Genomic DNA, 27821 nt, shown 5'->3' with positions numbered 1-27821 from the left:
AGCTTAGTTTACTGTTGTGTAGGCAAAAATAAGAAAATGAAAATTGAGAAAGGAAATTAAGAGAGTTTTGTGGCAAGTGCAGCTACTCCACTGCACCACAGGCAGCATGGGAGAAAAGAAGGATGCAACTGACAGTTTGACAGGTGGGCAGTGAAGACTTGTATCGATGCTAAGGCTGGTGTGACCTCAGGCTATGAAAGTACTGGTACAAAGCAATTTTATCTGATATATTGGAACCACACAAACAAAGGAATGACAAAGTCAAACCAACAGTCTGGAAAAGCTGTGCAGCTCCAATTAGACTGACACAAGTAGGCAAAGCTGCCTTGTTCCAGGCAAAAAGAAGAGGACAATGCAGCACCCAGGGCACATGTAAAAACCTTTACCTGCAAGGAGGAAAGTTTGTAGCTCAATTTAAGAAAAAAAGCAACATTGAGAGAAGATTTAAGGACAAAAACCTGCAGAAAGACCTGTGCTCAAGAGAGTACCAGAGAAACAGTCATCAGCAATAACTGTATCACAGAACAGCCCAGGCTGGAAGAGACCCTGGAGATCATCTAACCCAACCTCCTGCCACACGCAGGGACACCTCTCACCTAGCCCAGATTGCTCAAGACCTCATCCAACCTGGCCTTCAACAGCTCCAGACAGGGGCATACACAACCTCTCTGCATAATCCATTCCAGAGCCTTGACACCCTCCCAGAGAAGAACTGCTGCCTCAGATCCAATCCAATCCTCTTCTCCTTCAATTTCAATCCATTTCCCCTTGTCCTGTCCCTGGACACTCCTGTAGAAAGTCCCTCTGCAGCCTTCCTGGAGGATCCCTTCAGGCACTGGCAGGCAGCTCTAAGGTCCCCCCAGAGTCTTCTCTTCTCCAGGCTGAACAATTCCAGGTCCCTCAGCCTGTCCTCCTAGCAGAGGTGTTCCAGCCCCAGGAACACCTCTGGACTTGTTCCAACACATCTATGTCCCTCTCGTGCTGGGGACACCAGACCTGGATGCAGTATTCCAGGTGGGGTCTCAGCAGAGCAGAGCAGAGCAAAGGGGCAGAATCCCCTCTCCTGCCTGCTGCCCACACTCCTCCTGCTGCATCCCAGGATACATTTGGCCTTCTGGGCTGCATGAGGGCACTGCCAGCTCATGGGGAGCTTCTCATGCATCAACACCCCCAAGTCCTTCTCTTCAGAGCTGCTCTCAACGACCATTCTGTATCCAGTTCAGATCTGTACCTGGGACTGGCCTGACCCACCTGTAGGACCTTGCACACTGACTTGTTGAACTTGATGCAGTTGGCACTGGCCCATCTCTCCAGCCTGCCAAGGTCCCTTTGGATGTCATCCCTGCCCTCAAGCGAATCCACCACACAGTTTGGTGTCATCAGCAAACCTGCTGAAACAGGAACAAGCTGAAGAAATGAGGTTTGTTTTAGTTGCAAAGCACAGCTGCTGAGAGGTGTGGGCATGAAAGCAGGCACAAAGACAACTGTGTTATTGATAAATAGTTGCAGAGAGACAGAAAAGCAAGGCTATGGGATGCAATCAAGTGGGCAGTCTTACTCTGCTGTATGCATGCAGTTATGTTTCTAGAGAGAAGACAAACACATCGTGAAGCTGCACAGCATGGTCTAGGAGCTCCAACAGTCCTCTGGACTTCTGGGCTTTTAACTTGTACTAACATACGGCTACTTCCATTCGTATCACCCTTCCTGATGATCTGACCAGAATGTGTTAGTGATTTAAAAACCCTATCAGCAACTTCAAGGAAAAAACCCAGAGCAAACAACAAACACACAACCTCCCAGTTTATACTGTTAATTTTAAGTACTGCAGCATATCGAATCCTTCTGTTCTCCTCTTCAGTTTCCTAATGCTCTTTAAAAGCATACAGTGATTTGAGAGTCTGATCCTACTTTGTGGTTAGTCCAGCTTTCCTTTACATTTCAACTGCTTTTTCATTGCTCTTGAAGAGCTGCATATTTCAGGTCATACAGGTATTTTACCATGTTGCTTTTCATTCTTCTTTTTTTTGGCCTGGAAAAGAAATACCACCTAGCTAGAAAATAGACAGGTCATACTTAGCATAGAATCAGAGAATCATAGAATCAGTCAGGGTTGGAAGGGACCACAAGGATCATCTAGTTCCAGCCCCCCTGCCATGGGTAGGGACACCCTACCCTAGATCAGGCTGGCCAGAGCCCCATCCAGCCTGGCCTTAAACACCTCCAAGGATGGGGCCTCAACCTGGGCCAACCCATTGAAGGCTCTCACCACTCTCATGCTGAAGAACTTCCTCCTCACATCCAGCCTGAACCTACCCATCTCCAGCTTTGCTCCATTCCCCCAGTCCTATCACTCCCTGATATCCTGAAATGTACTTCCCCAGCTTTTTTGTAGCCCTCCTGCATATACTGAAAGGCCACAATAAGGTCACCTAGGAACCTCCTCTTCTCTAAACTGAACTTAGCCCTTATCAGTCTTCATGGACATAGTTTACTAGTCTGTATGTTTGGGAGCTGTAACTTCAGAGCTGGAACACTGGAATGCCCATGCTTTCTACAGCAGTAGTGAAGAGGGCCTGTTACACTGCAAAGGCTTGTCAGTATAAAACTGTTCCAAAACTATGTCCTGAATTGCATGTTTCACCTTCTGTGTAACACTGAAGTCTAAAACCATTTTCAGTGAAGCGGTGGCATCTTGTGGCAGAACTCAGTCACGGCAAGAGTGACGGCTCTGAGCTACTGCCGTCAGAACCACACATCTTTAGTCAGCTCAACAGCTCATCTCCAGCCTCTGCTTCACTGCATTAGTCACACTGCTGCCTAACTGGCACGTTTGCAGAGCTACTTTGGAAGACTTTTTCTTTCTCATCTGTGAGTAGGATTGCTCTTGCCAAGAGTATAAACTACTTTCAACATCTCACAAGTGTATTAATGCCACTCCTGGGGGAAGTGGTGACCATCTTTGTAGCTTTGATACATATCTTCAGTATTTACAAGATTCACCTACCCAAGCTTTTACCTCCTGCTTTCAACAAGAGAGCTGCCAGTCATGCAGGAACACCCTGCTGAGAAAGCTGCTTAGAAGGAAGAACAGCTTCCCAGATGTTTAGCTTTTTTCCTCCTCATCATCTCCCTCAGTTCTTTTGGCTCCTCACTCCTGCCAGCTCCTCAGCAGAAGCAGCCTGAATTCACAGCCTGCCAACTAGAAGAAGCAAGCAAGCAGTACCTTGGAAGACATTACTCATTTGGCAAGGAAAGAGTATCTTTCACGCCACAAAGCTTTTTCAGCCTAACATAATGTCTGGATGACGGCAGAAAGCCAGCATCTGCCACTCGCTGTGTGCCACAGAGCAGGAGGGAAGAGCAGTGTTGCCCTTTGCCAGGGATGCCTCAGCCATCCTCTGTGAGCTGCGAATCCCTTCAATGTATGACATTCTTTTATGCCAATTTTCTTCCCAATTTGAAGAAATTATACAGATAACTATAGAAGAGTGGCTGGTGTGCTTCTTTACAGAGTCACAGAAAACACCCAGTAGAAAGAGCTCTCCAAGCTCATCCAGTCCAACTTTCCACCCAGCACTGCAGGGTCAGCACTGAACCATGTCCCTAAGCACTAGTTCCACAGGCTGCTTAAACACCTCCAGGGATGGGGACTCCAGCAGAGCCCTGGGCAGACCATTCCAGTGGGTGAGAGCCCTTTCTAGGAAAAAGAATTTCCTAGCATCCAGCCTGACCCTCCCCTGGGTCAGCTTGGAACCATTTCCAGTGCTCCTGTGCCTTGCCATCAAGAAGCAGAGGCTGCCCCCTCCTCACTCCAATCTCCCTTTAGGGAGCTGTAGAGAGCAATGAGCTCTGCCTTCAGCCTTTTCTTCTTCAGCCTCAATACCCCAGCTCCTTCAGTCCCTCCTTACAGCTCTTTTCCAGCCTCACTGCCCTGCTCTGGTGTAGTGATTTAAGGCTTGTTGGAATATTCTAATAAGAGACATTAGATCATTGGTTGTAAAAGAATAATCACGATAAAGTCTGTACCATTCATTGGTTTGCTTGGAGGTATAAAAATTCGAAGTATAAACAATTCTTTCTTTGCTTTCGGGGCTGGGTCTCTTCACTTCTCTCTCTAATCTCTTCCACTACCTTGGCTGACAGCTAACAGGAGAGCTTTGCTGGTTGTTTTCTGTCTAGGGAGAGAGAGAGACTGGTGCTGGCCCCTTCTGGACGCTGTCCAGGGGGAAAGATTGAATTTCTGTGTTATTTCTCAGTTGTATCTAATTGCAAACACATTTACATATATTGAGTACATATGCTTGTAAATTTAGCTGTGCTGTAAATAGAGCTTTTGCTTACTTCCAAGATGGCTGAGCTGCTCTACTACATTTCAGTTGGGTAGGGGAAGTTCCCAACCCACAGCATCTGGACACACTCCAGCCCCTCAATTTCCTTCCTGGAGTGAGTGGCCCAAAACTAAACACAGCACTCAAGGTGAATAATATTAATAATGTTAACAACACTCATTTAGTAACTTAAATCATTTATCTGTTATTTATTCTTCATTAGGAGCATTCACTGGCATCAGTCTACTATTGTTGTGTGAAACATGAATTGTTTGTGACAAGTACTTTGAAGGGACCTTTTCACTTTCCCCTTTTGTGATGGTTTGGGTGTTCCCTGTCCCCCCCCACTTTAGAAATCACCCAGACTAGACTCAGTTGGCTCTGGAAATATGAATGAAGCTATTTATTAACAGCTAGCACAATATACAAGCAGATAGTTACAGTATAGACAGTTATATAGAGAAATGCACAAGGTAAAAGGTAATACAGAAACACAACTCCCCTCCCAGAAACCTGAGTCCCCAGGAGGGGCTCCCAACCACCCCTACACCTTCCCCCTGCCCCTCTCAACCTTACCCCAGTCCCAAGGAAGAATAGAGGTTTGGCCAAGAGGTTAAGAAGCAAAGTGGGTTAGGCCAAATGGAAGGTGAGGTTAGGGAGATGCAGCTCAGCCAGCAGCCCAAGTGAGAGTGAGAGAAATTGTGAGAGTGTTATCTAATGTTTTCATTTCTTCTTCCCATACTCCTCAGGGAGACTTTGAGGGCAGTAGGCATCAGCCTTGTTTTCCTTTCACAGCCTGTAATCTAGTTCTTCTCACCAAAACATCCTGCCCTGCTTCAAAGTAGCACACACTTTTTAATTACTTCACCCTCCAGGGATCTATGAAGGCAATGTCATTAGATGCTGGGGGAAAGCAGGAATTCTTTTACCTTTATTCATGAATGTGGAGAGTAATCTTTATATAGAAGTTCATGATTTGTGACTGCAATACAAATAAACACTTGTGAATTTGTGGACAATTTTACTCATGAATGTGGAAAAAATCCCCACAGATTTTATCTCAACACACAGAAGACAAACTCAGATCACCACCTACTGCAAGCACACACACACACACAAGGCCTGTGAGGAGAGGCTGAGGGAGCTGGGGTTGTTTAGCCTGCAGCAGAGGAGGCTCAGGGCAGAGCTCGTTGCTGACTACAACTACCTGAAGGGAGGCTGTAGCCAGGTGGGGGTTGGGCTCTTCTGACAGGCAACCAGCAACAGAACAAGGGGGGACAGTCTCAAGTTGTGCCTGGGAAAGTCTAGGTGGGATGTTAGGAGGAAGTTGTTGTCAGAGAGAGCGATTGGCATTGGAATGGGCTGCCCAGGGAGGTGGTGGAGTTGCTGTCCCTGGAGGTGTTGAAGCAAAGCCTGGCTGGGGCACTTAGTGCCATGGTCTGGTTGACTGTCTAGGGCTGGGTGCCAGGTTGGGCTGGACGAGCTTGAAGCTCTCTATGGTACTATGACTCTAATTGTTCCTGTGCTGTCACATTCTCAAACCCATCACTGACAGAGGGCTAAACAAGAATGAAGCTCTGTAGTTAAATGAACAGATATCTGCCCGATAGTCCAGGTCTAACCATGCAAAGAAGGTTTACAGCCTTGAGCCAGGGTTAGCTAGCTTTTTAGGGTAGGAACTATATCTGCATAATGCTCTGTATGCCCGCATGAAACTGTATCTTCAAATGTCTTCATGTTCTTTCTGGTTTTAAAAAATAAGTTGTTACTCACTGAAACTTGGATGTGAACTTCCTGCAAACACAGAGAGAGATGCTGTAACTATAGTCTTTAATAGCACAACAGTTCCTTCTCCTATGCACCTTCTACTTTTCTATTCTATTTCTGTGCTGCACCTCTGGGTGTAAAAAAATTAAGAAAATTTAAAAAATAAATAGAACCCCCACCCCAGAAAAGTTAAACTCAAGGTGGTCTGGGTTTTTTAATTCATTTTGCATTACTGCACTACTTCATCTGACAAGTTTGCAACACCCTCGAGATAAAAAGAGTATGAAATCTTCTCCTTCCTACATTAGTCAGTGTACACTGACACATCTGCATCATCTGATGCTGCTAAAAAGAGACTAATCTTATCACTTCAGGGCAGGTAATCCAACACGGGCAGGTTCCAGTGAGTGCACGGGCAGGCATTTCTGTAGAAGACACTGCAGAGTTCCATTTCTGTTGTTTTCAGCTGCTTTGGGACACTGGGACACCACGAGCAGCTGTTGTGCATCACCTGTACATAGCAAGCATGTGCTTGGTGATGATGCCACCTCCTCCTGCCACGCACAGCAGCACGTGTCAGCCAGACAGAAGGGAACATCTGGGTGATGCATTCAGACACATCAACGAGACCGAGACAAAGGACAGACTTCCTTTTGAGAAACCCTCAAACCTCAGTTTCCTGCCACAGTTTCCATACGGGTGTTGTGGAGGGCCTGTAGGCCCAAAACCAGGCTTATTTATGCCTTACCTTGCCTGGACATGTCTTTCTGCCCAAAGCAGAGGTAAACACATTAAATGGATAAAAAGGGCACAATAGGCCTGGTGCCATAAAGTCTGGTCTGCCCAGGACCCCTGATTGTTAGCATGTAGTGTAAGCCCCCCATGCCCAGCTCCTGCCTGCCCAGTGTAAAGCCCATGTGTTTACCTTGTTTGGAGAATGCAGGCCTGTGGCTTTTGCCCATTATGGCATTGTTTGGCTGACTGCCAACCTGATTGGTCATTCTAGTGGCCAAGGGGCCATTATTCTCAGCCCACCTTCAATAAGTAGGGGCACACAGGTAAACAACGTGCTCAGACTCCCCAAATTGCTTGCCTGCCTGCGTACTCACTTGCAGAGCTCACTTAAGCCTGCCTGTATGTATGTGGAGCCCATAGTCTCCCAGCCAGCTGGGCACACCTGCATGCCACTGTGGTGAGTTATCAGGGCCAGATCCTGTGTTGCCTGCCTTTACCTATGCAGCTCAGATTCCAGTGCAGCCATGCACACTATTGCACGCCTGCTGCCTTATCACTGCCTGGTAAGCACCTCTGCTGCTGAGTTAACCAGGAAGCAGACCCTGGATTGTCTGCACACACTCGGCCTGCTAGCCAGTGTGAGACCGTGCTCAGACTGCACAGCATCCTGCCTCCTGCACCTGAGGTCCTGCCAACAGTCCCTGGACACAGCGTCCAGAAGAAGCCAGGAGACAAAGGCAGAGATTGCATCCTTCGCCTGGAGAACAAGGTCAGAGACAGCCATTTTCCCCAGAAACCAGGAAGAGACTGTCCTTTGCCCTGAAGCCAGGAGGATTCCAGCCTCAAAGTCCACAGGCAAAGACTCCCCTAAAGTTTGGACACTGGTATAGGCTGTGACATAGCCCCGGAGGGTGATTGATAATTAATAAGAATTGTAAGTGAGTGCTTTAATGCCTCTGTAATATCTATTGCCTCTGCCATAGAGCAGAAAGAGCTTTCAGCTCACCTGCTGGGCGAATAGTATACGGACCCCAAGCGAGGAAAAATCTCTCTCTGTTTATAGTTTGAGCTGTTTGCTAGTTATTAACAAGTTACTGTTGATATTAATCCTAGAATATCTTTCATAACCATGTAGGATCCTTTTAATATTAAATTCAGTGGTTAAGGGTAGCGAGAGTTCAGAATATTGAAGTTAATAAATATATATTTTTATAGAATATTATCTCACATCAATTAATTTCTCCCCTCTGCCACAATCAGCGTAGGCAGCAGAATACCCCTCTGTGACAAAGGGAACTTCACACTAAATCACAGTCTTCCCTGTTGGGGTATTTTTAAATGCCTAACCAAGAACTAATGAGGTTACAGCCTTCTCACCACCTCCTGCAGACCAGCTACCTGCTGCAGGAGGTCCTCCACCAGAGCATACCTTTTGTAGGCAAGTATGTGGCCCATCTCTCCCCTGAAGAAAGGTCTGGGCACTTCCTACAGTCTGAGCTGTGCACTGCAGCCTCTCCCTTCAGCACATTGGTCTGGGTGGAGGCACTAGCCACTGTGGGGTAAGATGGTGTGGACCCCCTCAGCTGGAACTGCAGCCCTTGCTCTACAACGAGTGCCCAGCATTCAGCCTTGAGCATTAGGAAGAATGAGTGGCCTTGAGGTGGTGCAGACTGTCCGAGGACAGTGGCTGATTGCTGGGTTATGTGAACTCAGGCAGTGGAACAGCCCTCCTTCAAAGAGACCCCTTTCTGCAAGAACTGCCATGGCCTGTCTTGTTTGCATCACTTCTGGTCACTGTCACTCCACAGGGCTGACTTTCATGGGAGTGGAGGGTGGCCACTGTTACTCCTTTGTGGGAGAATTTTCTTGCTAGCAGGACATGAGCTGGTAAGCAATAAGCAAACTCATGCTGCAAAGCATCCTTGAGCCCATCTTGGATCAGGATACCAGGAGACAGGTGGCACCCCCCACATGCAGCTGCATGGCAGAGCCTGCCAGCTGCAGGGGATGGACTATACAGGTTGTTTTGATATAGATTGACCTATCTGTACCTCACACATAACCCTGGACCAAACTGTACTTTCCACATGTACCAATCTCAAAGTAAGTTAATTGTGCACACCTCTTCCAAGTAGCACATAAGCTGCTCTATTGCCTGAATAAAGTGTACTGTTCTACATGCAGCTAGCTGATACCGAGTCGACTCGTCAGTACCCCCATCCCCCTGCCTCCGCTGGCTTCCCGCAGCCGCACGCCTTGCCCCACCATGCCTCATCAGCCACCCTCTCCTGTAAGAGCTGCAAGGTGATGGTGAGTCTCTGCTCTCTCCTGGGGTTTCCCCTGCTCAGGAAGGGTACCGTGTAGGCTGCCATCATGGGTTAAGTCGTAACGGCTGTGACCTCTGTTCCTCTGCAGAACACCCCTGCACCAGAGCCAAATGCTTCCATTTATGTGCTTATCCTCACTCACACTAGCAAAGCACAAACTTGTCAACCAGTCTGTTTCTTCTACTCAGTTCACCAGAAAAGGTTTCAGAAGTATTGTCCTGCAGATACCCGATCAAAGATTCTCAGACAAGATCCCTTCCTCTCCTCCTTACCTTGTGCTCAGAGCAAAATCATTCCAATTTGTCACCAATTTCAAATGGTACCTCTCAGACCTTTCAGCTGAGGTTCCTTACAACTTTCCCTCTGTCCATCTTCTGACCTGAATCTCATCCCACTCAGCCCAGATGCAAGTCCCTGGAATAACTAACAGAGTAGCAACTAAACGTTGCCAGAGGGGACCAATGTCTTGCACCTCAGAAAGAGTCACACTGAATTTTCCTGCAGTTCCCTCTACCAGTATTTTTCTACCAGACATATCAGCAAAATACGTCAAGAAGAATCTCTTCCTATAAAATATGCAAAGCTCTTCACAATGTCACACTCTGAAAGTAAATACTTTTAATATCTGTAGCTGAGCCTAGATCACATTTTGGAAGCCTGAGAGAGTTGTTGGGCTTTTTTTCCCTTCACTACCATTCAATACCTGTCAAGTTACTGCTTCTCCTTATAGTTACACTAATCACTGGAAAACAAAAACATATGGGAATAGAACTCACCAGGCTGTTCATTTTTGAAGAGGACGAGCTTGCCCTCTGCTTCCACAGGCTGTTGAGCTCTTCTACATTTCCATCCTTAGGTTTTATGATCAGCCGACTGCCTCCTGTTGTACCTTCTGATGAGGACCTCAGGCGCTTCTCAACAAATCTGCCTTCCCGGCATGGACTGAAGCTGTTGGCAAGATCAACTACAAACAGAGATGCAATCAGCAACCATTACAGAGAATTATTCTCTACAAATACTTTCTTAATGAGAACACTGCTTTGCTTGAAAGATTTACATTGAAAAGCAATCACGAAAGACATGTGCTGCAGAAAGCAGATTCTGCTTACCTAGGCAAGTCTGTCATCTGGGCCACCAGTTTGCTGGTCAGCCCACAGTGACTAGCACACTCTGTACAGTCCACAGCTCCTCACAGAATACAGAAGGAGTTCTGCTCCATCCTTCTACTTTCTCCTCTTGTTCTAGCATACTTCCAAACTGATGTCCAGTAAAATACACCAGAGAAACTACCATTGATCTACTGGTGTAAAAATCCAGCCTGCCTTACTCAGCATTCCAAGTCAAGTCCAGGTTTTGTAGGGCCAGGTGGCAGCTTTATCATCGCTGCACAGAACAGCAATGCACACTAGTTTGTTTCTCTTTGGACTTTCTATTTCAGCTCTACATCCACACTCTCCAAACCTGGCCTACAGTAAGTGGACTGAAACCCAGCCTCTAACTCCAGTTAGACAACAACACATCAGAAAAAAGGAAAGAATATATTTTGAGGTGATAAGGCAAATTTAAAGATGGAGAAAGAAACATAGTAAGATAATAAATGTACCAGGGAAAAAATTGTCCTCTTTTGCAAGAGAACAGACATTTTCTCCAAGGCTTTTCAGAACAATCTGCATCACATACAAATACATCAAAGTATACTACAAAACGTAGGACTCCCCAAACCTGGGCAGGCATTAGCGCCATGGTCACAAATCTCTCTGTAATGGCACCACTTAGGACACCAGCTAGAGAAGAGAACATATCTATCACCAAAGAAAATGAGCAGAAATGGTTTTTATTCACGTTTGGTTTTAAATACTGTTTTGCAAACCCAAATGTTCAGTTTGTTTTCAACAGGTATAACAACCTGTTCTCCTCCCCATCTACTCTGCCCTGGTGAGACCTCATCTTGAATATTGCCTTCAGTTTTGGGCTCCCCAGATTAAGAGGGACAGGGATATGCTGGAGAGGGTCCAGCAGAGGGATACAAGGATGATTAGAGGACTGAAGGGCATGGCTTATGAGGAGAGGCTGGGGGACTTGAGGCTTTTTAGTCTGGAGAAGAGAAGACCTAGAGGGGATTTCATAAATGTTTATAAATAGCTGAAGGCTGCCAGGAGCAGAGGACAGGCTCTGCTCACTGCTCCCTGGGATAGGACATGGAGCAATGGGTGTAAGCTGCAGCAAAAGAGGTTCCACCTCAATACACGGAGGAATTTCTTTCCTGTAAGGGTCCCAGAGCCCTGGCACAGGCTGCCCAGAGAGGTTGTGGGGTCTCCTTCTCTGAAGCCTTTCAAGGCCTGTCTGGATGTGTTACTCTATGATCTGTGTTAGATAGGATTGTCCTGCTCTGGCAGGGGGGTTGGACTGGATGATCTCCCTGGGTCCCTTCCAACCCCTAACATCCTGTGGTCCTGTGTTCCCATGAACTTAGAACCAGACCTTACTGACTGCCCTGTAAGCTTTTTCTGTGTTTCTTTCGTTTCATGTGGCAGGATTTTATACCTTTTTTCTACAGGTCCCTTTGTCTTCTTGGCCATTTTCTAAAATTTAAATACATTCTTCACTGCACACATAAACAAAAACTGCATTTTGAACAGAACTATAAAATCACTGACTCTGATCTAGTGCAGTACTGTTTCTGTGAACACGAATCTCACAAAAATCCCTCTATCACAGTTTGAACTCCAGTTAGCTACCTTCCAGAAGTGGACATTAAATATACAGCTGCTGAGACACATTTCAAACACACTGTGTATCTCTCAACATCACCCTGAGCTGCTCACTCGCTGTTCTGTGCAGTACATACTAGTAGGAAATCAAACTTGAATGGATGAGATCCTTCACAGGTGAGCCAATGTTGCAAGGAAGAACCAACTCAGTGGTCAGAAATGGTAACACGCACAAATGGAAACATTTCCACACCCATTGACTGCTGTCCAATGGAAAGAGGTACCTTCTGCTGGGAGCTAATGCAGTGGATTTGCTTGACTTGACATTGCAAATTGCAAATTATGTACAAGAAAGCAAATCAATCTTTGCAGTGGTAAATGAATCAAAAAGCAAGACTGAATTTGATTGCTTACATTGCTATGTGCCCAGAGAAACATCCAAGCAAAAAGATGGGTATGAATTCACATCAGTTTACACCCACTCACCTTCTCAGACACATGCTACGAAAGCAGCAGTATTAACTCATCAGTTGTGGCCCACCAGATACAACCTCAGGATGATGTAAGAAAACATCATCCTTTAGGTTGGCTTGACAAAATAAACTGTCAGAGATAAATGTCTTCTGACAGGAGCCCTTCACTCAAAGGCCTGGTGTCTTCATTCATCTGCATTTCTACAGGCAAAGCCTTTCCACTTGATCTCATTAATATTTCCATAAGAAGCAAATACAGTATGAAATTTAGATGGCAATGAACTCTGTCTTATGGATTGCATTATGACAACGTACACCACATTATTTCGGATGGAAGTAGAAATACAGCTTCTCTTACTCTGCCATGGAAACATCTACTTGTGTCTATGCTCTAATATCAGTGGAATACAGCGAGCAACAGGCAGGAAATTTTGAAACCAAGATGAGTATAAGATCAATTCTGTTATTTTTCATAGCCAGAATAAAAGGTTTATTTCTCTGGCAATGTTTCCATCTCAAACAATGTAACTCTGTCTCCATTTCAAAACAGGCATGACTTGGAAATCCCAGCTACAGCCTTCGATGAGAGGCAAGGATCCATACTCTTCCTTTTCTACAGCAGGGAAGCACATCTACAAACAGCACTGATGGGCTTCAGCCAGCTGTAAGATGCCAACTCAACAAACCACTAGATTTCATGTTTAACTACTACAATTTTGGAAGGAGGAGACAACTCATAATGTTTGACCTTCTTTGCTAGCACCTGCAGCTCTACAAAAACACTTCATGAGCAAACAATTTTAACAGAGGAACTGAGGCAAAATAAACCCACCAAACCCAACAGCAAATAGACCACAAGACATACCTTTAGAGTGCTTTGTTTCATAACTTTGCTGTGTTTTAAAGGACTGAGTTTCAGAACATGGAACAATCTTAGACTCCATTACTGGAATTGTCTCTTTCGTGTGCTCAGGTGGCATGTGCTCACCTCTGGCCCCACTCAACCCCTGTGCCTTTAGAGAGAGTGTCACTGGTTCTTCTCTATGCTGCAGCACAAAGGTTTCTAACTGTGCATCTGTCAAGCTGAGTTCTTCTGTATGCCCAGCACCATTCACGTGTCGTTCACTGGCTTGCAACAGCACTTTTGTTTGAATAGCAGCCGAAGTTTTGAATAAGGTGTCAGATTCGATGCTACACGAGCTTGCTTGGCTCACCTGAAGTACATCAGCAGAATCACCAGCACTTTCCACAATATCTATTGCCCTGGCAGGAGCAGCAGCAGGATTAAGGGATACCTGAGAGGTAGAGTCAACGTGGCCAAAATCTTCTGTAAGCAGACCCCCAGTCCTGTTGCTGGGCAGAGCATCAAACTCCGAAACAGAGTCCTCTGTCAGCGCAACAAAGTCAGACGGGGTCTGGGCAGCTGTGATTTCAGATGAGAGAAGTGGGGACTGCAAGGAGCTTCCCATGCACTCTGTCGTCTCAGCTGAGCATGGAAGAGAGGACTTGGCAATCATAGGTTCACTTTCCACATGCGATTTGATCTCCAGCAAACACCTTGGTGGCTGCGCAGACGAAACCGACCGACTCTCTGGAACAGGTTTGGAAAGTTTGTAATGTGAGGAAAAAGATTTAGTGAGAAGTTTTCGCGTGGACTGTTTGACAGAGCCCCGGCTCTGCTCCTCTGCAAAGCCTGAATCGTCACCCTCGTTCTTCCCAGAGCTGATGCAATTTATAAACACATTCTTATTGGCCGAGGGTTCCTTTCCCCTTTCAAAATCATCCGTCAGTGACCTTGTGATCTTCTTGCTACGGGAGCTGCTGAAGCTAACTGAGTGCCTTCCTCTGCTTTTAATGTGCTCCTCTAAGCTCAGTTTCTGAAAAGTGCTGGGAGAGGACTGGGCACCGTTTGAGATGTTAACATTTTGACCAGCCGAGTCAGGCTTCTGCTCACTTCCCTTCTTGTTATGGAAGCTAATGGAAGGAGTGCGGAAAATACTGCGGCGCTTGCCTGTGCTCCCTGAGCTGGAGTTAGTGCTGGATGGGGAGGAGGTGTGGACGCCGACGGCATTAGCAGAAGAAGGTGAGGAAGGAAGAGAGTCATGTCTCCGGGTAATGCTTCTCCTGAATATTGGCAACCGAGACACCAGAGTCGATCGTCTGGATCCAGAGTCCCCCATCAGGGCACAAAGTGTCTCTGGCCCTTTGCAGCCAAGAAACTAATCTGAGATGAGAAGGGAGGGAAAAAAATGCTTTAAGTATTTAGTCAGCTTTCAGTCAGCCTAAATATATGAGATGCCAACATCAATTTTACCTACAGGTGGAAGTTCTTAAGCATGTATGTGTGAAGATGCTCAGACTTTTCAAGCGATACTTAATGGAAAGTGCTGAAAACTCAGCCGCTGAACAAGGGCCTGGCTCAAAATGTCCTGTAGATGGCAGTTACAGCGTTACAACACATGATACATTATACAACGAACATCACATTGGGTAACAGTGTTAAGTCTACATGCCAAAAGATAAACAAATATGTCCCCATTCTTCTAAGTCCTTGGGACAAGTCCTCTTAGAAGATATTTGATTTTTATTGTAGAACTAAATATTTTTTTGTGTTACTAAATACTGAGCTTTTTGCAAGAAAGAGGACTTGAATTTTCCTGTCTTCACTGAACTTCCAGTTGGATTTTTGAGCTATGTACTCCTGCTAAGGGCAGTATGTATCACCTTATGACAGAAAATGCCAGCATTGCACTCAAGATAAAATCTGCACCACCAAAAGTTCTCTCTAAGAAGCTGTAAGTTCTAGGAATTTACTGTCAAAACACAGGATCGTGTTTCCAGATTTCAACCTGAGCATTTCCTTTGAACACTTCTCTGAATTCCCCTTGTAGCCTACTTGCTTATAATAAGCTATTTTTGCCAGGTTTTGAGCTTAGTGAAATACACAGCTATTTGACAGTTTTTATAAATATTTAAGCAATTCAAATTTATTTGGATGTACTAGAAGATAATCAATCTTTATGGAACATATGCCAGTTCCATTTTGGTTTTGTACTCCCTGTAATAAACTATGAGAGACAGGACCACAGAGGGTCAATAAAAACATGAACAAGAATCTGCCCAATTGCAGCTTCATGAGCCTGAAGTGTTCAGCATACAGGAATAAAAATCAGGTCATTGGGTTAGCATGTCAAGTGCAAAACCAAATTTATTCATCTAATGAGCAATTTAATGAGTGTTACACAGGTACAACAAATATCTATAAATATACACACTATAGAAACAGAAATAGGAACAGAACATTTAAGGAATAATAAAACTACATATCACTGTGAAAGAAAGGGCAACAAGCAAGTTCCAAGATTATGCTGTTAACTTGGTGTTTAATAAGCCAGTACAACTCCAGTCTGAACATGCACTACCAAGCACTCACAACATTCACAAGCTCCAGGAATCAATAAACAGTTTTGTAGTTTAAGACATAAGAAACAGCTTGGGAATGGTCACTGATTCCTAAAAGTCATTTGTGATCTCTGATGACAAGCTAAAAGCCAGCCCAGACAGTACTCAGCTCCTGCAACTGAAACCACAACTGGGTCAGAAGCAAGGTGACAGGCACAGAGGTTCTCAGAACAACTTCACACCCACCAAGCAGCTGCAGGCAGGTTGTTGTGCTCCAGTTACACGTAAGGTGGTTTGCAATTAAAGCACTGTAAGAGCAAGCAGCAGCACAGAGAAGCTGAGGCTGCGTGAATTCACACAGAAGTGCATGTTATACCATCTTGCTCACCTGTCCACAACTCAGCTTAGTGAAAGCTCCATCCTCACACAAACCTCTCTGGGTTCCCATAATAACTTTTTCAGCCCTGCTGGGCTGGTTTGGGTTTTTTTGCTTTAATGAACATGTAGGCATGCTGGAATGTATGGACACAGAGAACAGTCTTATTCAGAGATTGTGAGCGTTCTTGCTTGTGTTTTAAGAAGACATAATAACTGCCAGAAAAATATTTTAGAACGTAGTTTTACAACTGCAGTAGGTTAGCAAAACAGTAGGAGGATATATTAAATAGTTACAGACATTGCACATTCAGACAAATCATTTACCCCCATCATTCTCTCTCCTGCCCACACCTTAACTGTCAGTTCACTAGAGAAGGAGCCATCCTGGTTTGCAATTATGAAGCTCTCTGAGGAAGCAGAAAACTGAGCAAAGAGCACATTCGGTGACTTTCACTGGAAACACAAAGGCTGTGCCTAAATAACAACAGAGATAAGTGATAAGTCTCCTTAGCTTTCCTGCCTGTAACAGCTCTTAACAGAACACACTGTCTTTAACTGTAGATAACTCAATGGCATTTATTTAGTCATTCTTCCTTCCTTGCCTCTTGAAGCAAAAGCATAAATTGTCAACATTCTTCTTACTGTCCAAGCAGCAAGAATCCCCACCCATAAAATATGAACTGATAATTACATCCTGCTCTGTCTCAGTGCACAACAGCTACCTGAGGACATGTGTTAAAACACACACATCACAGGCACACATCCATGTACACGTGCCCACAGGAATGCTTCATTGCATATATATTTAGAATACTTTGAACTTTGTGACTATGTTGTTAATATTCTTTATCTGATTTTCATATGCTGTTCATTATATGTACATACAAACATTTTGCAGTGTAAAAGTGCCACTCTTTAGCAGTGAGTTGAAGTGAAAACTCTATTTGCCACAAAGTAAAAAAAAAAAAGTACCTAAAGATATTAATGCCCTCAGATCCAAATTTTCTTTTTTTGTACTTTTCTGCATATTGTAGACGAGTTATGAACTGACATCTCTGTTCCATTATGAGCTACATTGGAGGCATTTCCTTTCACTTTTCCACATTAAGTGTAACTCCTCTTGCTTACCACTTCATGGCAGTAATCCTGACCAAGTGAAATTTAGCCCAGCTACATAATCTCTAAGAAAAATGTAATTTTCTGTATAGGACTTAAAAATAGGACTTCAATCAGGCTGGAAGAGACCTCCAAGATCATCCAGTCCAACCTAGCACCTAGCCCTATCCAGTCAACTAGACCATGGCACTAAGTGCCCCATCCAGGCTTTGCTTGAACACCTCCAGGGACAGCGACTCCGCCACCTCCCTGGGCAGCCCATTCCAATGCCAATCACTCTCTCTGCCAACAACTTCCTCCCAACATCCAGCCTAGACCTCCCCCAGCACAACTTGAGACTGTGTCCCCTTGTTCTGTTGCTGGAGAAGAGACCAACCTCCACCTGGCTACAGCCTCCCTTCAGGTAGTTGTATCTAACATTCTCACCCCTACTGGCATCATTCTTAAAAGCTGCTAGGAGGAAACAGAAAACATCAGAGAAAGACAGCTTTGCAATAGCATTGCACCATGCCAGATGTTCTTTGAAATTCAAACAGGACAACAATTTGGATCCTACACAGCCAGTTCAGAACCTAATATAAAGGTCTGTGTATCTTAAACTAAATTAATTGGGGTTTAGAATACTAAAAATACATCAAATAAACATGAATAACGGAGGAAAATTGACAGTCTAAGATTTTCCCATTAGATCAGGGTCCTTGCTTAGGACGAAATGTATCCTGCATCATCACATAATGTAAACAGTCAAAAAGTGGTCCTTACAGAGGCCTGATACATGGTCAAACATCTCAGTCTGCACCAAGATGTTGTAAAACGCAAATTTATCTCAAAAACTTCTTAATGTATTTCATTAAAGAGAAATCAAAGAGGCCAAGTTTTATACTTGGAAGTTTCTCTTTCCATACAAGAGATCTTTGGCAGAATCATCCATCTAAAGAGTATCAGGCTTAATCTTGCCTACAAAGAAATAACTATGAAATGAGCTCTGTGTTTTATATAGTACTGTATCTTGTCAAAAGAAATAAACTGCTCACTTTGAGACAGCAAATGTAGGGGAAGGGAAATAAACTGCTCACTTTGAGACAGCAAATGAAGGAAAGGAAAGGAAAGGAAAGGAAAGGAAAGGAAAGGAAAGGAAAGGAAAGGAAAGGAAAGGAAAGGAAAGGAAAGGAAAGGAAAGGAAAGGAAAGGAAAGGAAAGGAAAGGAAAGGAAAGGAAAGGAAAGGAAAGGAAAGGAAAGGAAAGGAAAGGAAAGGAAAGGAAAGGAAAGGAAAGGAAAGGAAAGGAAAGGAAAGGAAAGGAAAGGAAAGGAAAGGAAAGGAAAGGAAAGGAAAGGAAAGGAAAGGAAAGGAAAGGAAAGGAAAGGAAAGGAAAGGAAAGGAAAGGAAAGGAAAGGAAAGGAAAGGAAAGGAAAGGAAAGGAAAGGAAAGGAAAGGAAAGGAAAGGAAAGGAAAGGAAAGGAAAGGAAAGGAAAGGAAAGGAAAGGAAAGGAAAGGAAAGGAAAAAAGAGGGGGAGGCACAAAAAGGCAAACAATCAACCAAACAATCTGCAAGCATTACGACAAGTAAAACTGTCAAAATATGACACCAATATATCCAGGGAGATCTACTCCAATTCAGAATCACAGAATTAAGCAGGTTGGAAAAGACCTCTGAGGTATTTTAGTTTGGCTTCAGGCAAGCAGTTACTCACACAAGTCTGTCGGAGGGCAGCGCGTTCAAGAAAGAAGCACGCTGGCCGGTGATTCTGAACGCCAGTAGATGGAGCCTTGAGTCTGCTTGTTCATTGACTGCAAGCACAAAAAAGCAACAGTCAGTGCCTTCCACATTTCTCTTTGCCTTTGAGGCACAATTTAGGACTTGAAATTATTTGTGAATTTTCCCATTACTATAATTACATGTATATGCCAAAAGCTAATCTATGCTTATTCAACAGAGAACTGTAAGCCTAACCCAGCACATATGATTCTTTTGTGCAGCAACAATCTGCTACTGTTTCTCAACACTTTTTAAACAAAGCATTCCTAATGATGGTCTCCTTAATTATGCATCCCCTGGAAGTACCAAAGTGTCTTCCACATGAAGAACAAAGCTGAATTAGCTAAGTTTAAACTGGGAGATGGTATGGCACCAACCTTAACTGAGAGTACCATCAATACTCTTCCATTGTTCATCTTCCTCCTTCATAGCAACATGAATTTTAGGCTGCACTCATAGTTTAAGGAAAATGATGTGTTTTCATCAATATTTTGAATCAGGAACCAAATAAATAAAGCAAAGCACAGGGAAACTAGCAAGTGAATATTAAAATGAAAAAATACTCCATCTCTCATATGAACTAGACTACCACATGGCAGGAGGCAAGGACCACGACAGTCTCTACAAACTAGCTGGCTCCAGACCTACACACAAATTAAATTTACCCCAAGTTACTACACATACTCACAAACCACATGAAAGTAAGCATTTGTAACTGCTGGTGAGTCAAAAGAAGTCCTAATTGAGCAGATGCAATTCCAAGGAGCAGTCATGTAGCCCAAGTAACACTGTTTAAGCTTACATCACTCATATTCCAGCACTATATAGAACCATAGAACCCACTGGGCTCAAAGGAACCCTTAGAGGTCATCTAGCTCAACCCCCCTGCAGTAAACTGGGATGCGCCAACATGATCAGATTGCTCAGGGCTCCACCAAGACTGACCTTAAATGTCTCCAGAGATGCAGCATCCAACATCTCCCTGAGTAAACTCTTCCAGTGTTCTACCAGGCTCATAGTTAAGCACTTCCTCCTAATTCCAATCAAAATCTACCCCGCTCTAGATTCAAACCATTGCCCCTTGCCCTATTGCTAGGTGTTCTTGCAAACAGTCCCTCACCAGCTTTCCTATAGTATCTCTTCATGTATTGGATGGCCACTATAAGGTCTTCCACAGCCTTCTCTATGCAGAACAACTCCAGGTCTCTCAGCTTGTCTTCAGAAGAGAGATGCCCCTGCGCTCTCATCAGTTTGGTGTCCCTGCCCTGGATCTGCCCCAGCAGGTCCACATCTCTCTTGTACTGAAGACCCCAGAGCTGGACACAGTTCTCCAGCTGAGGACTCACCAGAGCACAGCAGAGCAGCAGAATCACCTCCCAGTCTGTAGGCCACACTTCTTTTGATGCAGCCCAGGATGTAGTTGGCCTTCTGGGCTGCAGGTGCACACTGCTGGCTCATGTCCAGCTGCTCATTTGCCAGTACCTCTTTTCTTCAAGGCTGCTTGCCATCACATCATCCCTCACTCTGTATTGATAACTATGATTGTCATGACCTCCATATTCAAGACCTTGCACTTGTCCTTGTTGAACCTCATGCAGTTCACCTGGCCCACTCCTCCAGCATGTCCAAGCTCCTCTGGGTGACATCCTGCTGCATATTGACAGCACCACAAGCTGAGGGTGTACTTGATCCTACTGTCTGTATCGTTGATGAAGATATTAAACCGAACTCTGAGGGACATCACTTATCACTCATCTCCATCTGGACATCCAGCCATTGACTGCTATCCTCTGGGTGCAACCATTCAGCCAATTCCACATCCTCCCAACAGTCCATCCATTTAACCCACAACTTCTCCGCATTTTAAGCATTAACACCTTCAATACTGCTCCTGTTTTATTCCAACACTATTTGTCTCTCTAGTACATTTGTGACTTTAAAGCAGGACTGTCGAAGGCAGGAGGCTGGTGAGAGGCGAGATCGGGGTACTGATGGGTCAACTCAGCAGCTAGCTACGCAGTACACTTTATTAGGGCAGTGCAATGTCTTAAATAGTGCTCAGAGAAGGCGTGCACAATCAGCTTGGGGCTGGCATAAGTGGACAGTGCAGATTGGCTCAGAGCTATGTGTAAGGTGCAGATAGGTTGCCCTGTGTCAAAACAACCTGCAGTGTCCACCCCAGGGGGCTGGCAGGCTCAGCCCCCTGCAGGTGTGCGTGGGTTGCTCACCGTCCACAGCTTAGCTTCCTGAGCCAGCAGTGGCTCAAGGACACTCCCCAGCACGAGTTCTCATGTTTACCAGCTCATGTCCTGCTGCGGGAGAATTCTCCCACACATGACCGGGCTGATGTCTGAGGTCACTAGTGCTCAGTTCTGCTCCTTCTCAAATCTATCTGATGAATTACCAATGCATTCCCCTCTTGCTCTCTTCAAGTAACCATCTCAAACCATCTCAGCTCTGTGCAGACCCAGCAGAACTGTGAGTCTTTGCTCCATGCTCTCCCATTTCTGTTCTTCTTATCTTCCAGAGTCATAATGTCAGTGTCATCAACAATGATCCTGCCTGTGCATCACCAGATTCTGCTGTGTGTATGGCAACCACAGTGACAATGGCTGGGGTCATTTATTATCTCTGTCACCACTTGAATGTGTTACCTTAACTGCACTAAAACAGACCAAATCCTCATCTGTTGCAAATTCACGGGGCTTCCCTGAAATTAATTAGACCATTCAGCCTTTCATCCCTACAAGCCACAGTCAAGTTTGGTAAGAAGACTTTACAACATGTTCCCTAAGAAACATAGGTCAGTAGCACACGTTTTGCTCCTAAACATTTTTAGCACATAAAAAAAGTTTGTTAAATAAAAAGAGATAGAAAATTGATCAGCAAGGATGACAACACAGCAAAGCAACATCTACAGAGAAAGGATGGCCTGCAAAATTTTTCATCAGTCCAGAGTGGGCAGTTTGAAGACCTATCTCAAGGCACAGGAATGTAGAGAAGAGGTAAGGCAGCACTCTAACAGAAGAGAAGCTTATGGAAATACAGAACTGCTCAGAAACTCAAGAATTAAATTTGACTCATCTCTCGACCTAGAGAGATGTTAAATAGTTAAATATCTAGAACAAGCAGTTAAATTAAAAGCAGTTAAAGAAATGAACATCAAATGAAGTTATTAAAACAGCCAATGATGGAAAAAATAAATCTGGTGATAAAACCACATCCAAACAGGGAAGGCTCCTAAAGCTATTCTTCAATTACTTTTTTTTTTATTTTATTTAATTCTATTGAAAGGTATCACACAGAAGAGCTCACTGGCACTTAAACCACCTCAGAGCTGGTCAAATTCAACTGGATCTTATGAAAACACCATCGGAACAAGCATGCCACAAAGCTGTTTCACCTCCCGGACGCTACTTCAATTCTGACTAGCACTTAGGCACACGCTTGACTTTAAGAATGAGAATAATCTCGGTCTTATTCGGCAAAGCACTTCAAGGCACATACTTTACTTTCAAAACATGAGTGCTTCCACTGACATCGATGGGACATGAGCACAATAGAGTGTTTTGCTCCATATAATTTATCAACTCTTCACTGGATGGGCTGCATATCTTGCAGCTTGCTATTTTGTGATAAAATATAGAAGAGTAAAAGAAAGGTTATGATATAAATTATTAATTGTAATAAGGTAGATTAATAAAATTATTATTTAGTAATATAAAATCATGCCAAAACCTATTAAAGGGTCATTTGTTAAGTGGTGAAGATATTTTTACAATGGACAGATACAGTACACAGGCATACTGAACAGTTTAGAACACTTCCACTTGAAAACAACTATCTACATTAGAAAGTTTCCCCAGCAACATGCCATTGGTCCCCAAGGGGCAGATTCAACAGGTTGCACGACTGCCCACCCGAGGTGGCAGACAAACAGGGAGCCTTCACAAAGCAATACGCAACACATATATTTGGTCCTCGAGCAGTGGCGCTTGAAACCGCTGTCTGCAATGACTGTAACCCCAGATACGGAGCACTTACACCGGTTAACCACAGGCGCCAGCACGGCACGGAGCCAGCGGGAGCTGTGTGCTCGTTCTCGGAGGACATCTCCGGAGATGCCACAGCTTGGCTGCTTGGGGCTTTAGTGCCGCCGGAGGGCAAAGCAGCAGCAGCAGCTTCCCTGTACGCAGCTTGTCCCAGCCACAGTGTCTCGGTTCCGGCAAGACATGCTCGGAGCCGCTTCACGGAGCAGCAGGGGCAGGCTCCTCCCACGGGACATTCTCGAGCTGCAGCTGGCGGCGGCGGCTGCAGATGCTTTCCCTTACGGCGCTCAGCTCGGGCCGGTTCCAGGCTTTCTTTAGCCTGGGCACTGCACCCAGGCTCCGTGCGGCAGCAGTAGCGAACATGGGTGCCTCTGCTACAGCTTTAGGCAGGGTCCTCTCATGGCACTACCTGCACTAGGCTTTCCGGGGTAAACCGAGGCTTGGCTGCTCTCTTGGCTCTCACAGCTCATACGGATGAGACAAGTGAAGGGAGGTTGTGGCGAGGCTTTTTGGCTCGTCCAGGTAAACTGAGGCAGAGCAGGTTTCTGGAGTAAGCAGGCAGCTTCCCCGGGTAAAGCAAGCAAAGACCAACATGTCTTACAATCATGGTTTATATTTATCATTTACCTGAGCAGTTTGGCCAATTGGCCACAAAGATAAGCAAAGAGATTAACCAATGTGGAGAGCATCATGACAGACTCGACCAAATCAGGCAGATACAACAGGCCCTACACAGGCAGAGCAGGTCTAAACACTTCCCTGGCAGGGCTTTGTCTTTTTCCCACCTTTCCCATTTCACCTGGAAAGGGGGAGGGGGAGCTTGTGTTGGGCCCCCATCACCCTACCACCACAGTTCAAAGGATAAAATTAACTATATAGTAACTGTAAACCAAATTGCCCTCTTCTGAATGCCTTTTAGGGTTACCATAACAGCTGAAACAAATCCTTGCTATATTTTATACAGTAAGAACAAATGCAGATATTACTTATTAAAATGTATGCATAAGCATAATTGCTATGCAGGCACATAGCAATTCTTCTTCTTCAAGAAGATGTAAGAAAGGCAAAACCAAGATACCATACGGTTCTCAGTTCCAAAAACCAGAAACAGAAAAGCTGCTGTCACACACTTGTGTGTGAACATAAAACTGCAAGCAAAAGGCAGCTAAATACAGCAGGACTCCATGCTCTCCTCAGCTTTTTCAGACACAGTTTTGAATGCATGGAAGAGGTGTTAAACAAGCCTGGGTACTTCCCAAACACTTCACTCAATAAGCAAACAGTGTACACAACAATTATTTAATGGTTAACAATTTCAGGTAAAAAAAATTATTCAGAAGCATTTATTCATAGAATCAACCAGATTGTAAGAGACCCCCAAGCTCAGCCAGTCCAACCTATCACCCAGACCTTTCCAATCAACTACACCATGGCACTAAGTGCCTCATCCAGTCTTTGCCTGAACACCTCCAGGGATGGTGACTTCACCTGGGCAGCCCATTCCAATGCCAATCACTCTCTCTGGCAAGAACTTTCTCCTAACATCCAGCCTAGACCACCCCTGGCACAACTTGAGACTGTGTCCCCTTCTTCTGTTGCTGGGTGCCTGGCAGAAGAGACCAACCCCACCTGGCTACAGCCTCTCTTCAGGTAGTTGTGGACAGCAATGAGCTCTGCCCTGAGCCTCCTCTTCTGCAGGCTGCACATCTCACATAAATTAATTTCCCCCCTCCGCAACATCCCCCCAGTTGCAAGGACCAACCCAGAAGGACTGAGGAGGACCCACAAATCAATTCTTGGTTTAGAGTCTGGTGCCACCAGCAGGACTTTGAGTTTGTGGAATATGGGTGAACTTACATGATCAAGTAGCAGTCAATTGAGAAAGGGAGCCAAGAGGCCTGCATGGTTAAGTAAGGAACTACTAAGCAAACTCAAGTGGAAAAAGAGAGTCTACAGATGATGGCAGGAGGGGCTGGCCACCTGGGAGGAGTATAGGACAGTTGTCAGAAGATGTAAGGAGGCAACTAGGAAGGCTAAGTCCTCATTGGAACTCAACCTTGCAAGGGAGGTCAAGGATGACAGAGAAAATTAACACTAGAGGCAATGCAGTGCTGAGTGAGGTGGGTGCCTGGTGACAGAGGGCACAAAGAAGGCAGAGCTACTAAATGCCTTCGTCTCTATCTGTACTGCTGGAGACTGTCTTCAGGAGCCCCAGACTGAGGCACTGGAGGACAGCATGACAAAGGAGTCTTCTCTGGTTGATGAGGACTGGGTTAAGGCACAGTTTGTCACAGAGGGGTATTGTGCACCTACGCCGATTGTGGCGGAGGGGAGAAATTAACTGGTGTGAGATAATATTCTATAAAAACAGATATTTATCAAACTCAATATGCTGAACTCTGCCAGCCCTAACCATTGTATATTAATAAGATTCTACACAGTTATGAAAGACATTCTAGGATTAATATCAACAGTAACTTGTTAATAACTAGCAAACAGTTCAAACTATAAACAGAGAGTGGAGTTTTCCCCACGGCAAATACCACTTGGGGTCTATATACTATTCGCCCAGCAGGTGAGCTGAAAGCTCTTTCTGCTCTATGGCAGAGGCAATAGATATTACAGAGGCATTAAAGCATTCACTTACAATTCTTATTAATTATCAATCACCCTCTGGGGCTATGTCACAGCCTATACCAGTGTCCAAACTTCAGGGGAGTCTTTGCCTGTAGACTTTGAGGCTGGAATCTTCCCAGCTTGAGGGGAAAGGAGATTCTTCCTGGCTTGCAGGGAAAATGATGGCCTCTGACCTTGTTCTCCAGGCAAAGGATGAAATCTCTGCCTTTGTCTCCTGGCTTCTTCTGGACCCTCTGTCCAGGCATTCTTAGGCAGGACCTTCAGGTGTAGAGGCAGGTCCTGCCTAGAATCCCCGGACATATACACAGATCATCCTGAAGAAGCCAGGAGAACAAGGTCAAAGATTGTCTGCGTCCTTTCCCCCGAAGCTGGGAAGATTCAAGCCTCAATGTCCAACAAGACAGAGTCCTCTGAAAGCATTTGGGTACTGTCTGGACTGTGGCTAGCTCCTGCAAGAGTAATAATAATAATCTGTAAGTAAATGCTTAAATGCCTCTTTGTGATTCTCTGCTGCCTTCTGCCATAGAGCAGAGAGAGCTTGGGCCCAGCTACTGGGCAAGTGACATATGTGACCACAAGCGGCATTGACCACAGGAATAATCTCTTCCAGTTCAATTAATGTTTATATATTTTGCTGGTTATATTATTAAAATTAGTGGTTAGGGGTGGCAAGAGTTCTGAATAGCAAAATTAATAAACAATAGTAATTTTGAAAAATATCATTTTGCATTAATTCATTTCCCCTCCACAACACCAACTTGACAAGATACACATAATATTTACAGTTATATACAAGTGTAATACAGAAACACTATACCCCTCCCAGAACAATCAGAGACCCCAGGAGGCTCCCAACCCAAACCTCCTCCCCCCTCCCTCTTTCCCTCCCTTCAGAAATAAACAGATCAATCCACATATATCCCACGTGATAAATCTGGAGAGATCTGAGGTGAGATGTCAGAAAGACAACAAGAAGGTTAGAGGAAAAAGGGTTAGGTCGGATTAAAGAGTTAAGGCAGAGACAATAACACAGACCCACCAGAAGCTAACTGAAGTAGTATGTGAGCAGTGAGTGTCTTACCCATATTTTGACTAGATGCACTTCTCAGCAGAAGAATGAGTGCTATAGGGTATCGTTGGGGTTATTTTCTTTCTTCTCACAGCTAAGGATTTAATTTTTCTCAGTAAAATATTCCAATTAGCCTCAAACCAGCACAAGGTGGAAGATGAAATTAAAATAACAGTACAGAAATGATGGTACTTGTGTTGTGGTAGGAAGTTTTCTGCTGTGGTTCTAAGTCAGTCTTACAAACAATTCCATAGGCATCACATAGCCCCCTGACGAAAGACAGTAAAAAGCAGCCTTCCTCTCCTCTACTTTGACTCTACACAATATAGGTAGGTATTTTGTACCTTATTTAGCTAGCCACAAACCTCTTCTTTTGTGTTATACTGGGTCTTTTTCTCATCACTTGTAATTGAAATTAGAGCCTTAGGTCTTCTAAGCCAATCAAAAGGCTTAACCAAATACAGGAGGTCTGTCTTGTTTAGCATGCTTCTTGGCCTTTACCTTCCAATCTGCATTGCTCCAAGACCTCAGGTCTGCAGAATAAGACTTCACTTCCTCTGTTTCTTCCCCTCACTGACTCTTGCCATTCCCTCCCAAAGCTATGCAGACCACAATCCCTGAGGGACACCAAAAGCATCCCTCCAGACACATCTTTAAAGCCTTTCTCTGTGTTGCTTCTTAATTAATGCCCAATTATCAAACGAATTTTCAAACCACTTTGTAGTTGTTTTACATACATTTAAATTTCTGATGTGTGTTTTTGAAAGCTCCTGGGTCTTATCTTTGTCTTTCTCCATCCTCGATGGGAGTTCTTTAACTTCCGTCACAGGCTGAAAATTAGACTATCATTGTATTGCTTTTCCCATCATAACATCAGTCAAATTAACACCTATGCTTTAGTTGTGAAATCCTGCCAAGCAGGGCAGAGATTGTACTTTGTGTTACCTCTTAAGCTCATTACTACTCTAATAATTACATCCAGGTTACATTTTCTGGCTGTAGGCCAAAGATCATTCTGTAAAATGTGGTATCCTTGTTTTTTTTCCCCCTGAAGTCTCTTCTTTTGAT

At 44.6% G+C, this 27821-nt stretch overlaps 1 protein-coding gene across 1 annotated transcript in view; it reads right to left on the bottom strand.

Annotated features, from left to right (window-relative positions):
• The window catches only part of CCSER1 (coiled-coil serine rich protein 1), a 982230-nt gene that overhangs the window by 878742 nt on the left and 75667 nt on the right, over window positions 1–27821 (bottom strand). Inside the window, exons 2-4 of the mRNA XM_064148336.1 lie at window positions 18934–19030; window positions 13210–14568; window positions 9937–10124 (exon numbers count right to left, since the gene is read on the bottom strand). Coding sequence (XP_064004406.1) covers window positions 9937–10124; window positions 13210–14524 — 1503 coding nt within the window. The 5' untranslated portion in view covers window positions 14525–14568; window positions 18934–19030. The remainder of the gene's footprint in view (window positions 1–9936; window positions 10125–13209; window positions 14569–18933; window positions 19031–27821) is intronic.

Source organism: Pogoniulus pusillus, chromosome 9 (assembly GCF_015220805.1).
Source record: "Pogoniulus pusillus isolate bPogPus1 chromosome 9, bPogPus1.pri, whole genome shotgun sequence".
Lineage (NCBI taxonomy): Eukaryota > Metazoa > Chordata > Aves > Piciformes > Lybiidae > Pogoniulus > Pogoniulus pusillus.
This window is presented reverse-complemented; position numbering and strand designations above follow the sequence as displayed.